General features: G+C 44.8%; 4 protein-coding genes across 5 annotated transcripts in view; 2 read left to right on the top strand and 2 right to left on the bottom strand.

Annotated features, from left to right (window-relative positions):
• knockout (Stork-head domain-containing protein knockout) overlaps window positions 1-6,558 on the bottom strand; it is a 59,284-nt gene extending 52,726 nt beyond the window's left edge. The window contains exon 1 of one of the 2 annotated variants that reach the window (XM_064689859.1): window positions 6,215-6,558. The gene's annotated coding sequence lies outside the window, so the exon portion shown is untranslated. The remainder of the gene's footprint in view (window positions 1-6,214) is intronic. The other variant, XM_064689860.1, reaches the window with a different exon arrangement.
• A 230-nt stretch (window positions 6,559-6,788) lies between these two features.
• On the top strand, window positions 6,789-8,558 carry ICA69 (islet cell autoantigen 1-like protein). Its single transcript, XM_064689870.1, has 3 exons — window positions 6,789-7,562; window positions 7,625-7,867; window positions 7,933-8,558. Exons 1-3 carry the CDS (start codon window positions 6,978-6,980, stop codon window positions 8,341-8,343), a joined length of 1,239 nt encoding a protein of 412 aa, XP_064545940.1. The 5' UTR covers window positions 6,789-6,977; the 3' UTR covers window positions 8,344-8,558.
• A 160-nt stretch (window positions 8,559-8,718) lies between these two features.
• Window positions 8,719-11,734, bottom strand: LOC135433685 (dnaJ homolog subfamily C member 2). Its single transcript, XM_064689863.1, has 3 exons — window positions 11,327-11,734; window positions 11,066-11,211; window positions 8,719-10,367 (listed from the first exon to the last, which is right to left on the bottom strand). Exons 1-3 carry the CDS (start codon window positions 11,572-11,574, stop codon window positions 8,833-8,835), a joined length of 1,929 nt encoding a protein of 642 aa, XP_064545933.1. The 5' UTR covers window positions 11,575-11,734; the 3' UTR covers window positions 8,719-8,832.
• A 513-nt stretch (window positions 11,735-12,247) lies between these two features.
• Window positions 12,248-14,649, top strand: Sk2 (Sphingosine kinase 2). The gene is made up of 2 exons (XM_064689862.1): window positions 12,248-13,255; window positions 13,327-14,649. The coding sequence occupies exons 1-2, from the start codon at window positions 12,324-12,326 to the stop codon at window positions 14,339-14,341; spliced, it is 1,947 nt and encodes a 648-aa protein (XP_064545932.1). The 5' UTR covers window positions 12,248-12,323; the 3' UTR covers window positions 14,342-14,649.
• Window positions 14,650-15,165: the final 516 nt, after the last annotated feature.

Here is a 15,165-nt window from a genome sequence, read left to right as displayed (position 1 = left end):
CAAGCAAAAAATCTTTGTGGCTTTAATTAAAGAGCAACTGCAGCAGCGAGGAAACAAAATTTGCATTACCAAAGAGCCAACAGAAATTGTGTAATTGAATTGAATGCAGATGCAGCAGCAGCAGCAGCAGCAGCGGCAAGCTGGAGCAGTTTTTAGCAGCGGCTGCTTAACAATGCGGAAATGTGGCTGACTAGTCGCTAACTGCGGCTGCGGTTGGTTCAATTGAATTATTATGCAATTAGCAATTAGCATAAATTGAATCAAAGAGACTTAAGAATGCCAAAAGCAGCCAACAGCCAGCAGCCAGCAGCAACAAACACTCGACTAGGTCAACCATACATCAATTGCACAACGGGGTGCGTGCCGGGGTGAATATGTACATATGTATATTGGCATGTACATACATCAAGGTAACATCTATCGAGGCATCTGTTGTTTGCCCATTTGGCGCAACATTTTGTCAGGCAAATAATGAAAATTTGTTTCATTGTTGATATTTGCATTTTGCAATTGAGACCACATGGCACAAGAACGAACACAAGACATGGAGCCAACCGAATTCAAGTGACTGTGATTTCGTCATTGCACTCTGTATGCTGTATGCGGGCACGAGCTGCTTCTTCTTCGGCTCCAGCACTTTGGCATTAAACAATGCTTGAACCCAGGCAACAGCCTCCTCGAGTGCATTTGTATGTTGTTAAATCGTAACAGCAATCGGTGCTAGCCAAATGCATAGCCAAAGGCGCTGCGTCATGGGCCCATGAGTTCTTAACCGAAGGGAGTCAAAGTCCAAGATGCGAACGCGCTATAAATAGGCAAACAATAATGCATCTGGCGAAAAGGCAGAGCGCTGCACAAGATCTGCCGATCTGCGGGGCCAACAAGCTGTAAGCAATCTGGCTTAATCATGTGAGAAACGTTCAAAGCACCAACTAACCGGGCCAAAAACAACAATAAACCAAAAAGCAAAACAAAACAAAACAGAATGCAACCTACAACAAAACCCAACTTGCAACAACTTTGCACACACACACACACACATACACAGACAGTTAAATCAAGTTTTCTGCAAAGATGATGACGACGACAACGCTCAGCGTGTTCTGGCCAGGTCTTGCATATGACTCAACCAGCTCTTACGGCCATATACAAACAATAACAAAATGAAAGATGAGTTAGACAAGTCGAAGATGCGATACACTTGAGAAGTTAGTACGTCAGCTAAGGCAACTACTTGGCGCGTGATTGTCTGCTAAGGCTTTGCTTTGAAATTCTCAATTTCAAAAAGAAAATGTACTTTGTTAAAGTATTAAATAAAATCAACAAAGATTTATCAATAAAGTGTGCCTAAAGATAGGCTGTCCGTCTTTAATAATCCAATAATATTTTTAATGTTTAGAAGCTTTGACGGGATAAGTAAAATACATATTTATATATGTATGTACTTTCTTTTTCAATTATATTAGAATCGAATAATTAAATACATAAGCCTGGGCTGCAAAACAATTGCTAACAGAACCAATCCGGATTCAAACATATTTCTTATCATGAAAGCAGCCTTTACCTCAATCCGACCCGAAACATATTGTTGTTTTCAACAAAATTTACGTGAACAGACCCCAAGCATAAATAACTTGTGACCCAAACTTATACTTTGTCTACTCATGTTTGCTAGATGAGAATTTTTTAAGTTTAGAAAAAATATAGCACACTATAATATGTAGGGCTTGGGATAGTTAATAAAACTTAAAATCTATGAAACCCCAGGGTTCATGGATGTGGAAAACTAGGTTCAAGAACCGCATTTAAAGGCAGGAAGCTGGTTCGAAACTTTTACTTAGGCAGCTTTCAAGTGTGATTTACTAATTATTACTAACTATTAAAGATATTAAGATACACCTCAGCCTCAAACCCGAACAAAAGGTCGTAGATTCGGCTTACCAAAAATATCTTTAAACATTGCAAGTTTCATAAAAACTGACTAACTAAAACTTCTCGATATTCGAAATTCATCAAATTAATATTTCTATAAATATCAGAGACATTTTAATATTGCCCAAACTTACTTGTTGGGCAGCTCATCCAAAATATTAGCTCCTATATCGTCATTCGCTTACCAAGCAACAAGGGCAATACGTCGTCTTTGTTACTCAAGAGTCTCAGCAAGGCGTTCAAATTTAAGCCTGGCTGCTGGCTGGATGCTGGCAACTTGCAACTGGCTGCTGAGAGGAAATGCCGTTTCCTGGAAATGCGCTGAGCCAGGCTGAGCGTTAGGTGAGTCGCCACAGTCAGGAGCTTAAGAGCAGCCAGGAATCGTATGAGTAACTCTGTTGTTGTTGTTGTGGTTGTAGATCAGAGTGTGTGTGTTTGTGTGTGTGTTTGTGAATCACAGGAAACAGTTCCGAATAAGCACATGTGGATGTGAAAAAGTTGGGAAATTCGTTTACTGTTGTGAGAACGAAAGCGAAACAAGTGAAGCAAGCGAAACGCTGGAAAATGGTATAAGAGGCATAGACCTCTCTGGCAGTTGCCCCAAAACAGCCCTCGGCTAATTAGGCGGCTCGCATGAGTTGTGCGGGCGAGAGAATAGTAGGACGCCACAACGGCAACAACAGCAACAACAACAATGAAAAATTGCTTGTTTCCTGGGCAGAGCAATAAAATAGAGTCGAAACGTGAAAAAGAAAAAACAGTACAAACTTGTTCATCTTCAGCTAACGAGCCGCAAGGTGGGTGATGGGGCGGCGCAAGGTGGACAGGTAACAGCACAGATAAGTAAGTTGGAGAAGGCACTGGCAAGTGCAAGTGTAACAACAGCTGCTGGGGTGGGTGTAGGCCGGCCAAGACAATAAACAAATAAATTACATGAAAGCGGCTGCCATAGTTTTTTTTGTTTTTGTTTTTGTTGCAAGACAAATGTGCAACGCCGCAAACGAGCAGGCGAGAGGGGCTGGGCACGAAATGTGCAGCAATGTGGCATCCTCATTAACCCAGACTGCAAAAGAGTCTGCACTGCGCTATCTAACCCCTGTGTGGAGCTCCTGTATGCATCTCAGTGCTGAAAGTGAAAGTCATGGCGCAAATTGTGCTTGCAACACCAACCCGCCAACCCGCTAACCCGCCACCCCGTCCGCCGGTGGCTGCAACAATCCGACAAAGTCCAAAGTAATTGGCCAGTTGAGCTTATGGGTTAATTAAAACGCCAGCCACGCACTTTTTTCTCCACATCTTTAATGTCTCTATAAATCCATCGGCTATAACTCAATATGTATGTAAATATTTGTGCGACCGCAAAAGCCGCAACGCGTCGCGACGCATCCGTGAGATGCCTTTGAAATGTTTTCATTTGGGGATCGGAGCAGAGCAGAGCAGATCCGAGCCAAGTCGAGTTGAGTCGAGCAGCGTGCGATAGATTTGCATTGGTTTTTGATTTGCTTGGCGCACTTTTCACTTCCATCTTCCGCATCGGCTCAAGCACTGAGAAAGTATAGAAAGCTGCTCCCAATGAGATTCAATAAATTTGCCAAGCACTGGCAGCCACTTAAAGCTGATAGCTATATTTAAGTCCAGCCGACGAAAGGGGAGGCTGCAGCCAGCAGGCTGAGGCGATGGTGGCCAGTGGCCACTGGCAAGGCTTTTTACTGGGTCAATCGGGTGCTCATGTAGGAGGCCTCAGGTGTACGAGTTTATGTGTGTACGTGTGTGTGTGTGTGTGTGTGTGTGTTTCGAGAGGTGGGCAGCCAATTGGGTCAAATCAGTTGCCCAGCTCATTACGAAGCATTGATATACAGCTGCCGCTTCCGCTCCGGCTGCCACTTGAGGCAGCAACTCAAATTGAAATTTAATCAGCGACACTTGGCGACATGAGACGGAGACAATGCAAAAATAAAACACAGAAAATACAAAAAAAAAATAGTTTAAAAAAAACATATGAGTTGCCACTTGGACACTTGGCCACTTGGCCGCTTGGCTGCTTGGCTGCTTGGCTATTTGCCTGCCTGGCTGCTTGGCCTCGTCACGTGGGCATGACAGTTAACAAACCCTCCCAGACGACTCAATAAACTAGGCACTGGCCTATTGACAGAGCACACACACACACACACACACACACACGGCGCACAGATTGAGATTGTGCAATGGGTGGGCAAGAATCCGAGCCGGAGACCCAGCTGGTCTGGCCTGACAGACCTTGCCAAACGGTAAATGTTGTAGTCATTTCTGAGAGCGTGTGTTTGTGTGTGTGTGTGTTTGGGTGCAGGGGGTAGGGGGCTGCAGCTGGCCGCAGGGGTGGGCTGGCTAACATTACCATAGCCCACATAAGTACATATGGAGTGCTCGTATGAGATAGCTGCATTGACATGCTCTGAATACGGGCCGCTTATTGTAAATGCTGGTGCTGCTGTCATACCCTGTAAAGCATCATTACCATTAAGGGGTCTATGCTCTGAGCTTAAAAGTCAATAAGTCATGAGATGCACTTGGCTTTTAGCTAAGCAAAAGCAATTAGAATTGTTTCTGCCAGGCATAGGGTATCTTACAGTCGAGCCCAGCTTGTTGTGGCCGCAGCACTTGCAGCAGCCGTTGTTGCCGTTGGCTTGAGAATGGCTTTTTGATTTATTGGCTTGTTTTTGAGCTCAGTTTCGGCTGCGACTGAAACTGAATTATGCAACCGGCTATAAAATGCAGTCAACCAGCCAGCCAGGCGCTATAAATTCTCGAAATGCGTTTTTTGGCTCACTGATTTTTCCCACAATTTGCAAACAATAATGAAAACTGCTGCTGCCTAATTAAATCAAAAAAGCGCAACAAATAAAAGTAAAAACAACAAATACAAGAAATCGAAAGAAAAAAATTGCTGCATGCCACAAGTGGCCGGCCGGCAACGACCAACGACCGATAACAGCGGCAACAAAAATTGGCAGCAAAAAGGCAGCCAATTAAGGCCAATTTAGTTGCAGCAACGCCGTGCGGCGACACAAAAAATAATCAGTGGAAAAACGACGACGACAACAACTAAAACAATAACAACAGCAAATATGCACAACTCTGCATGCAAATGAGAGCAGAGCAACAACCAAAAGTAACTTGATACAACCAACAACAACAACAACAACAAGAACAACAACAAAGATAGCAAAAATTATGTATGCGCAGATATTTGTAAAAATTTTCTCGTATTTTTTTGTAAGACGTCTTTTTGCGGCCTGTGAGAAAAATGCAAAAAAGCATTCGGATTGTTGTTGTTGTCGTTCTCTTTGTAGCTGGCAACGTCATGCATGAGATTTTATGCATATACATAACGCGTGCGATAGGGAGAGCAAGAGATCAGAGTAAAGCTTTGATATCGATAACGTGCTGCTCGGCAATCGAGTGCAATCGAAGCGCTTTTGATTAATGTGACCAGGCGTTGACAACAGCAGCAGCAACAGCTACAAGTGTGTCAGCGTCAAGTGCAGTTGCCGCAGTGAAATCTTTGTAGTTGTTGTTGCTCGTTTCAATAACAATTGTTAAATGCGACTGCGCAGCGCCGCCGGCCCAAGGCGGAGCGCGGCTTTGAAGCTGGAAAAACCAACAACAACAACAACAGCAGCAATAACGGGTCTGTAACGAGCGGCGGCCTGAGATTTTTTTCTTATTTTATTTGTTTTTTTTTTTGGCATGTAAAAAACCTCGCGCTGTGCCCATTAAGCTTTAACTGAGACCTGCGGCCGGCAAGTGCCCGTGGATGACCTTTTCGTTTTAATTCCAATTCTGATTGTTTCTTTTGTTGTTGCTGCTGTTGTTGTGGTTTTTGGTGTGTGCGCGCAGAGCCGCATCTAATTGTTAATGCAATCAGTTTAAAAACTCAAGTGTTCCAAGGCGCGGGTCACGCACTGTTGGTGCTAACAGGCGGATAGACATAATCTTCATAACAAAATGAACAATCAATTTGAGCAGGGCTCAAACACACACACACGCACACCCACGCAGCCAGTGAAGTTGCCAGACGCTGTCATTTCTGCAGGTGGCAAAGCTCCAACTCCCAACCCGTTTTGGTTAGGTAGCCCCTGATGCCGCTGCTGCTGCACAAGAAGCAGAAACATTCGCACACACTTGTTCACTTTCTTCTTCAGCTTCTACTGCGTGTGTGTGTGTGTGTATGTGCGTGAGCCTGTGCAATAGCATCCCGACAACAAGCTGAAAGTAACTGTAACTCGTTGCAACTTTAGCTTACCTGTCCAGCGAATTAGCGATATGGCCGTATATATGTGTCGCTTTCAATTGCAATTGCCGTCATAGTCGAACTTTAGCCCTGTCTCACACGCACACACGGCACAAACACGAAAGCGCGCGCGACGCGAACGCATCAAAAAAACACTTGCACAAATATTGGTACTTTAAAATAATGTCAAGACAGATGCCGTACGAAGCGCAGCGTGTTCTATGCAAAATGTATGCGGCGCGCGGTCAAATGCAGCGCCAAACGAAAGCAACAACAAAATGCAAAGCGAGCGCACGTCGTGTGCTCTTTGAAAGAGACGGTTACAGTTATAAAATGCAGTAGATACATCTGTAAACTCCAATGTTAAACTCACAATGGCAATTTTAAAGTGCTTACGTTACTTGGTATTTTTTAGTGTATACTCATGGGCTTGCCAGACTCATAATTTACAGACAATTGAAACTATTTCTCAACAATATTTGTAAAACAATACAATAGAAAACAAACCAAAAACTTACTTATTTATAAAGCTATTTACCAGTTTGTTGTCAACTTTTCCACCAGCTGAAATAGCAACCGAATTGGCGTTACCTTGTAAACCTTCCTTCTGTTGCTCGTGTACTAGCTCTGTCAAATCAAAAGTTGACTGTTATTTAGCAGTGTGGCAACGCCAATATACTTGGATTTTGCGTCGGCGCATAACGTTCATTTTGGTGTGTGCTTTATCTTTCGTAGCAGAAATTTTTTCAGCTCACAGTGAAATTGAACCTAAAATATGTTAAAGTCGGAGGTACAGCACCAATACTGGATAACCAAGAAGGTCGTCCAGCGCAAGCTGGGCAGCAAAGAGGACAAGCACATAATATCCTCAGACGCTGAGCTAGACGCCAAAATCGAGGTGTTCAAATCGATTAGTGACACCAGCACGGAACTATGCAAAATCATTGACCAATACCAGGAGCGCCTGTGCATATTGTCGCAGGAGGAGTGCGTGTTTGGGCGTTTTCTCAAGGAGGCGGGTAAACGCAGCAAAACGACGGGCGGCAGCATCACGAACACGGGCAAGGCCATGTCCTTTGCAGGACAGCAGCGAATGTGCGTCCGTGTTCCGCTATTGCGCCTGCAGCACGAGGTGGACGTGTATCGGTGTCGCGCTGTTAAGGACACGGAGCTAACGTTACAGACCATGGAAAAGGAGCGCACCGAATACCGCGCTGCGTTGTCCTGGATGAAGAGCACGGCCAGCCAGGACATGGACCCCGATACTGGCAAGGGTCTGGACAAATTTCGCACCGCTCAGGCTCATGTGCGCGCCGCCAAGCATAACTTTGACGGCTACTCCATGGACTCCATACAAAAGGTGCCTTGATTTCCTGAAGAGCTAACTTAGTTTTCCTACTGAACTACGCCCTTTCCACACAGATTGATCTGCTGGCCGCTGCACGCTGTAATATGTATTCACATGCCTTGGTCGCCTATTTGGCTGAACTGAAGAACTTTGCCCAAAAAGCTGCCTCCACCTTTCAGACCATTTCCAATGCGCTGGTGGTGAAGCCCAAGTACGACTTTTGTGTGCTCAAGGAACTGTCCCAAAACGAGGGCGCCGATGCCCCGGATACAGTGCCCATTGAGGCAGTCGACAAAGATCAATCTTTATTCTTTGCGGTATTTTGCTAAACTATAATAATAAGACTTTATGCAAACTGTATTATTTGTCTTTTTGTTTGCAGGAAGAATACCAAGACAAGCCAAAGTCCGAGCCGCAGCCGCCCACAGAAGACACGCCCGCGCCGCCTAATGCCTGCGGTGACAACGAAACGTTGCTCATTGAGCTGTCCAAGCAGCTGGAGGAAAGTCCGCTTATTGAGGCGCCGCTTCTCGAGACCCCGTTGTTGGACACCAGCAGCAATAATAAATTCTGGGCGCGCATGTTTACACAGCAACAGGCGCCCACGCCGAGCACCATGTCGCCCGTTGCTGCGGCTCCGCCCAAAACGAACAACAAACAGAGCCAGCAGAGCAACAGCAGCTCCAACGCCAATCCCTGGTTGGAACTATTTGCCGACCTGGATCCGCTGGCTAATCCGCAGGCATTTGATCTGAAATTAAGCGGCGGACGACGCGTTGCAGAGCAGACATAAAACTGGACATTTGCGTGGAAAGACTTGAGGTTTCCCGGACGCAGCATCTACAGCAGAAAAAAATACGACGGATATCGATTTGTCGGTCTATCGTTAGTATTAATAGTTTAATTTTTCTGTCACTATCGATAGTTTTGGCTTTTTCACTGTCGATAGCTTTAGCTTTTTCACATGAAATGAGTTTGTCAATAAAGTACATTATTCTTTATTCAAAATCATTTCCGTGGAGACATGCAGCATAAAGCATAAAAAACTAAATTTTTTTCATGTTCAAGTGGAAAAACAGAACTTGAGCACAACTATCGATGGCGGTCATATCGATTGATGAAATATCGATAGCTTTCCGGGTTTGAAATGCAAAAAATCGGTTGAATGTAACTTTTCGCTAAACGTTCAAACTTTTTAAGGTTTATTTATTTAAATAAAATGTATATTGGACACAGCAGCTAGGGCAGAGGAGGGAAAGATTAGCAGTTGTTGTGGTATCACTCATTTGACAGCCGCCTGCGCTTCCTTCTTGGAGTTGACCAGCTCGACGAGCTCCTTGACGCGACGCAAGCAATCCTTTTTACTGCGATTCGGTATACAGGCAGCAATGCAGTCCCAGCGATCGGGCGTTGTTGTCGGGTACGTTTTAATTGCCTGCTCCAGCAAAGCCTGCTCCTCCTTTGTCCAAGTCTTCGATGCAACGCCATTGGTGGTCGGTGCGGGTGTGGCAGCTGGAGCCGTCATAGCATTGCCATTTTGCTTGGGCTCCGGCTGCTGCTGCTGTTGTTGTTGCTGCTGCTGCTGCAGATTGCCCACATGATCGCCACCATTCTGTTTTACATTCTCCTTACTCTCCGCCGGGGATTCGCCGAACGTGATGTCGTTCGTTATTTGGACCTCCTTCTTTGATTTCTCGAAACTCTGGAAGGCCGCTTCATTGGCCTGCGTCTTAAGCGTGCTCTTCGAGTGGTCACTGTTCTGCAGTGCCTTTGCCTTGTTCAGCACATCGCGAGCAGTCACCTGACCAGAACCTGCACTACAATGCTGATTGATATACGTGGCGATGACATCCCAGCGCTGTGCGGTGCCAGCGGGAAACAGATTTACCGCCTTGATCAGCAGCTGCACATTCTCATTGCTCCAAAGTTCACCTTTTTTCACCTCCTTAACGACCGGTTTTGGCGTGTTGTTCGCCTGTTTCTTTTGCTGCGCCATGTTGAGCTCCTCCAGCTCAGCGGCGATCTTTTGCTCGGCTGTATGCAGCGCAGCAACAAAGGATTCTCTGCCCTTTGTTTCCATAGCCTTGTTGAGAGCTTGCAGCTCCGACAAACTGAATGTTTCGCATATCTTTTCGGTACCCTCCATGTGCTTCAGTTGATCCTTGTCGTTTTTGGCATAGTACTTGCAATCCTTTACCTTGTCGCGCAACGTTTTGCGCTCCTTTTTCAGCACCTTCTTTTGCTGCTCGCGCTCAATGCGTATCTGCTCGATGCGTTTCTGTTCGGCCTTATCAGCCTTCTCTTTGGCCAGCGCCGCTTCGCGCACCGCTCGCTCCTGTTCGGCCTTTTGGGCCTGAGCAGCATCCATTTTGGCTCGCTTAGCTGCCGCCTTGCGATCCTTCTCCTCTTGCTTGAACCTTTGGATCCGTTTGTCATTGTTGTAAGCCAAATCGACCAGAGCACGAATGCGGGTCATTTCTTCCTTTTTACGCTTAATGCGCGCCACTTTGTTCTCCTTTTCGATCCAACGACGCTCGTCGCGATCCTGACCCTTCTCCTTGTCCTCCTCATCCAGGTAGCTGAACTCGCGCCATGACTTGAAATCGTACCAGAAATTGTAAAAACGTTCCACCTCCTCACGTTTGGCGTCCACCTCGCCAAATGGCGGCACGTTTGACTTTTCGCTCCAGCGCGCATTCAAATTAAAATACTTATTAAACGAGTCAAAGAAGTTACTCTCAATATCTGTCTGCGTGGGAAAAGCGTCGTCAAACTCGGGATCTACTGAGTCGTAGCTCCGGCGCGTCTTTGAAGTGCCTGCAATAAAGATTTATAAGTTTGGATATCAAACATATGGGCAGCAAATAAATTCCAATCTATTCGCTGTTGTGATCTTAGAATTTAATCGATTAATTTGATTAAGTGTAAAGGCTGAAGCTGACGTAAGAATTGTTTTAAGATATTAACAAGCAAATAGAGAATTCTGACGTAACATGAACTAACAAGAACAGTTATCCGAAGCTGAAATACCCTAGCTAGCAAAAACCTGATTTGTGATCAATTTTCAGGCGATTGTTCTATGGCTGATGTATTATTCATTATTCATAAATATATAGCTTTAAAACTGGACGGGCATGGTTCATCTGTTCAGACCGTTATAAGTATCTGCAATATTTGAGACTTTAAATTAATAATTGTAGTCGTCATATATTTAGGTTTTTATCTACAAGCCACAATATGATAGAAAATGTCACAAATTTCAATAGTATTAACCGAGATACAAAAAAATTGTGTTTCAGAATAAACGCTTTCGATCTACTGATCCGCTCTCTTTGTTATGTTAGCCAGTAAAACTTTCTCGAAAACACGTCACAAAAAGTGATTAATAGTAATAACTAAGAAGTGAGCTTAAATTTGCAAATAATAGTGATTAAAATATACTATATCTTAATGTTCCAACCTTGAAGGAAAAAAAAATACAACTATCTAAAGGCATTTCGATATCGACTACCTACCGAGTATTTCGTAGGCCTTTGTTATGCATGTGAAGTAGTCGTCGTCGGTAATAACCTCCTCGCCTTTGGCTTTCCGCTTGTCCGGATGATGCAGCAGCACCATCCGTCTGTAGGCCCGCCGAATATCATCATCGCTGGCTTCGTATCTGTGTGTAAAAAACGCGCAGTTAATACACGTGCACTCGCACAAATGCACACATACAGGCGCACACATACAACACGCACACGCGCGCACACACAGAAAGATAAATAGAAACGCACCTCAATTTGCCAAGGCCGAGAACACTGTAGTGATCCTGATCCTTCCATTCCTTGGGATCAAGTGATTTGAGGTAGCTTATGTCGACATCCTCGCCAGCGCCCGCCAATTTCTCATCGGAATCGCTGCGCTCGACGCCGCTCGAATCGCCAATTTGGCGGCGTGCGTTAAAATATGCGCAACCAACGCGTTCGATTTTATGACGCGCTACCTTCAGCGCTGAGCACTCCAACTCTAGGCTGTTAGTCATTATTGGTGTGTGGGTGTGTGTTGTGTAGCAAATACTAATTGCTTCAAATTACATAAAGCACACTGCACTACCTCGAATTTTGTTTAGAAAACCCGAAAAGTGTGTAATTAATTCACTTCACTACCGCATGCTAGAGCTCAGTGTAGGCAAGCGACAAAAAAGGCATAGTTAAGTTCGATTGCCATTAAAATCGATAAGTACAAGGCTGAAAAGTCTTTTCCAACACCGATTTGGACGTCTGTCCACTGTGATAGCCTTATGTGGTGGCAATTCGATTGTTCAAATATAGAAACGAGCGACTCGAAACGAATCTTGTGATTTTTCGATGTTAAGAGAATCCAGACTTCAGGTAAACATTTTGTTTTCATCAACACATTTTTTTTTTCTTTTTGTGAGAAAATTAATGTCACGCTGCGTTTTTCTTTTATATTAAAACTGCTCAGGAAAACTTGCAATATTTTAATAATTCTAATTGAAGCATGTTTTTCGCAATGAAAAATTGCATATATAGCAATATCTGCAGACATACTGTAATATCTTGGCGTAGCTTTAGGTATCTTGAGAGATGTTTACAAACATAAACACGTAATTATTTGAGAACGGTTAGATGCGATATTTCCTTTTAAAAGAATGAAATTATCGATAACATTTCCAATAAAATTTCCACTCTTAGCGATTCGGGAGTGCCCCAGCGTTTTATATACATTAAGTAAATAAAAAATGCTGCTAAAAGAGAATCTCTGTCCAACATGAGCAAATCTCAGGAGAGGAGTACGAGCTCCGCTATCTCCACACCCAACAAGGCAGGCGACGACCTTCACAATGTTTCGGACACTTTTTACACCAGTCAGCGCAAAGGAAGCCACGTATTTCGAGTACGCCTGGACGCCACAGGATTCACCCTGCAACGCGAGTCGCCCAGCGGAGTCATCATCAAGGAGCAGACGGTTAAGATATGTGATATTGTTGGAGCACGCTGCATGCGCATGAAGAAGTCGCCACGCAACCTGGGTAGATGTGCCTGCGTCAATCCTGGCACTCCAGCAGGTGCGGCCAGTCGCAAGGGCGGCACGCCCAGCAAGTGCAGCCCCGCCAGCAAGGAGGAGAATGCATGCGATGTGGGCGATGGCAGCGCCTATTTGTATTTGTTTGCCTACGTTCTCAAAAAGAAAAGCTTGCGTAGCAGCCTGCACAGGGAGAGGACTGTGCTGACTCTGCGCTTTCGTTCCTTTGACACATTTGAGGATAACATGCGTGAGGCGGATCGCTGGTATCGCGCTCTGCGCTGGCAGCTGAATCAAACACTAGAGGACATATTTGTGGAGCGTATAGGTGAGGCTCGACGTCGCCGCGTCCTGGTGCTGCTCAATCCCAAGTCCGGGTCAGGAAATGCACGCGAGGTGTTCAACATGCATGTCGCACCCGTGCTCAACGAAGCCGAGATACCCTATGATCTGTATGCAACGAAGCATTCCAACTACGCAATCGAATTTATGAGCACTCGTCGCCTGGATGACTGGTGCACTATAATAGCCGTTGGCGGAGACGGACTTTTTCACGAGATAGTTAACGGACTGCTGCGCCGCGCAGATTGGGCCCAAGTCCTGGACAACATAGCATTGGCCATTATTCCTTGTGGCTCTGGCAATGGGCTGGCACGTTCCATAGCGCACGGCTATAAGTGAGTTGCTTCTTGAAGGCGATCCATATGCATATATACAGATTAAATAACTGATTCGAGCCTGTTTGCAGCGAACCATATTTCAGCAATCCTGTACTGGGTGCCGCTCTAACTGCCATCAGCGGTCGCAGCTCGCCCATGGATGCGGTGCGTGTGGAGCTACAAAATCGTGTTATGTTTTCGTTCCTCTCTATTGGTTGGGGCCTCATCTCGGACGTGGATATCGAGAGTGAGTGCATACGGATGTTTGGCTATCAACGCTTCACTATTTGGACGCTGTACCGCCTGGCCAACTTGCGGACTTACAATGGGAAAATCAGTTATCTTCTGGCGGATGAGACGCAGGAGCCACAGTCCATGCTGTTGCCGCAGTCGGAACAGTTGCGAAAGATGCAGTCCAGTCGCAGCTGCAATGTGCATATCGATAAGCTGTCCACTGCCAGCTGTCACCGTTCTTCGGAGTATTTGCCCCAAGAGTTCGAGGACGTCATCTCACTGGAAACGTCCATAAATCAGTCGTTTCGTTCGCGTTGCGACAGTTGGCTATCCGGCGGATCACGTCGCAGCTGCTATTATTCCATATCAGAGAGTGTTTATCACAGTTTGGCCGATGAAAGCGAATTTGCGGATCTGTCGGCTGCAGCTGCTACTGAATTGGAGCAGAACCAGCATAACTTCGGCCCAAGTAGCATCCTACCGTCGCTGAGCGAACCGTTGCCCGAGGCCGCCGGTTGGCTGGTCGAGGAGGGAGAATTTATCATGATGCATGCCGTTTATCAGACGCATCTCGGCGTGGATTGCCACTTTGCACCCAAAGCGCAATTGAACGATGGCAAAATATTTTTGGTATTAATACGCGGCGGCATTAGCCGTCCGCATCTGCTTAGCTTTTTATATAACATGAGCACCGGCACTCACCTGCCCGAGAAGAACAATGAATATGTGAAGGTGCTGCAGGTGCGTGCGTTCCGTTTGGAGCCGCACGACAATCACGGCATCATCACAGTGGATGGTGAGCAGATTGAATTTGGTCCACTCCAGGCGGAAATCCTGCCAGGCATTGCGCGCGTCATGATACCAAAATGAGGATTGGCCAAGGGAACGCATAGAATCTCAAGCAACGAGCGTACATTCGAGCAATAATTAATCACTAAAGAGAATCTCTGCATTTGTATATGTAGGTGTAGGAAATTCTGTTGTTAGGTTTGGCCCTGTCGGCAGATGCATGCAATATTGTGTAATTTTTATATTAATGCTGCAACAGATTTTGTAATTTTCTTGTTAACATTTATCATAATTATTGCAGTTATTAACAAAATATATATATCTATATATAAGAAAAACAAACTATTACGTGGTCAGGCTGAAATATCATCGACGTTGACAAGATAAAACCATTTTTTATTTAACGAGATAAACTTTTTGAGCATTTTTGTGTGACTTCCAAATAATGAGATTGCTCAAGGTTCTCTAAATTGGAATTCGGTTTGCATACGACGCGCTTATTAACTCCAACTGATTTTTGTATGGAAATATATAATATTGGGGATTTGAGACGAACCAACTCATAGCGTAGTTTGTATAATTACGCAATTAAAATTTTATTTTGTTTGGTAATTGCTTTGCTTTAAGATATAGACGGATTTTTGAGTTAGATTTGTTGATTTTACTTCTATTTAAATAACCAGACGATATTGACTGGATTACATTGCTGTGAGTTCGCTATTAAATTATTTTATTTATATATATGCTTTGGCTAATGCTGTGTCTTGTCTGGGCCAATAACTTTTAAGCTTGCCCTCGTATCGATTTTATTGGTTATTGCGCGAACCATAAAAATAAAGTACGGATCTAAATTGGGGGTTAATAGACTAAACAAAAGTAAGCTGATTATTTCCATTTGAAATGTA

The sequence above is a fragment of the Drosophila montana genome, unplaced genomic scaffold, assembly GCF_035044405.1.
Source record: "Drosophila montana isolate Dmon_TW-CO22-7 unplaced genomic scaffold, ASM3504440v1 contig_3218_1, whole genome shotgun sequence".
Lineage (NCBI taxonomy): Eukaryota > Metazoa > Arthropoda > Insecta > Diptera > Drosophilidae > Drosophila > Drosophila montana.
This window is presented reverse-complemented; position numbering and strand designations above follow the sequence as displayed.

Coding starts and splice junctions, on each gene's coding strand:
- LOC135433685 (XM_064689863.1), bottom strand. CDS start 11,574: ATGACTAACAGCCTAGAGTTGGAGTGCTCAGCGCTGAAGGTAGCGCGT. Junction 11,212..11,326: donor CTCGGCCTTGGCAAATTGAG/GTGCGTTTCTAT, acceptor TTTTACACACAG/ATACGAAGCCAGCGATGATG. Junction 10,368..11,065: donor AAAGGCCTACGAAATACTCG/GTAGGTAGTCGA, acceptor TCTTTATTGCAG/GCACTTCAAAGACGCGCCGG.
- Sk2 (XM_064689862.1), top strand. CDS start 12,324: ATGAGCAAATCTCAGGAGAGGAGTACGAGCTCCGCTATCTCCACACCC. Junction 13,256..13,326: donor TCCATAGCGCACGGCTATAA/GTGAGTTGCTTC, acceptor GCCTGTTTGCAG/CGAACCATATTTCAGCAATC.
- ICA69 (XM_064689870.1), top strand. CDS start 6,978: ATGTTAAAGTCGGAGGTACAGCACCAATACTGGATAACCAAGAAGGTC. Junction 7,563..7,624: donor CCATGGACTCCATACAAAAG/GTGCCTTGATTT, acceptor CTTTCCACACAG/ATTGATCTGCTGGCCGCTGC. Junction 7,868..7,932: donor ATCAATCTTTATTCTTTGCG/GTATTTTGCTAA, acceptor TTTTGTTTGCAG/GAAGAATACCAAGACAAGCC.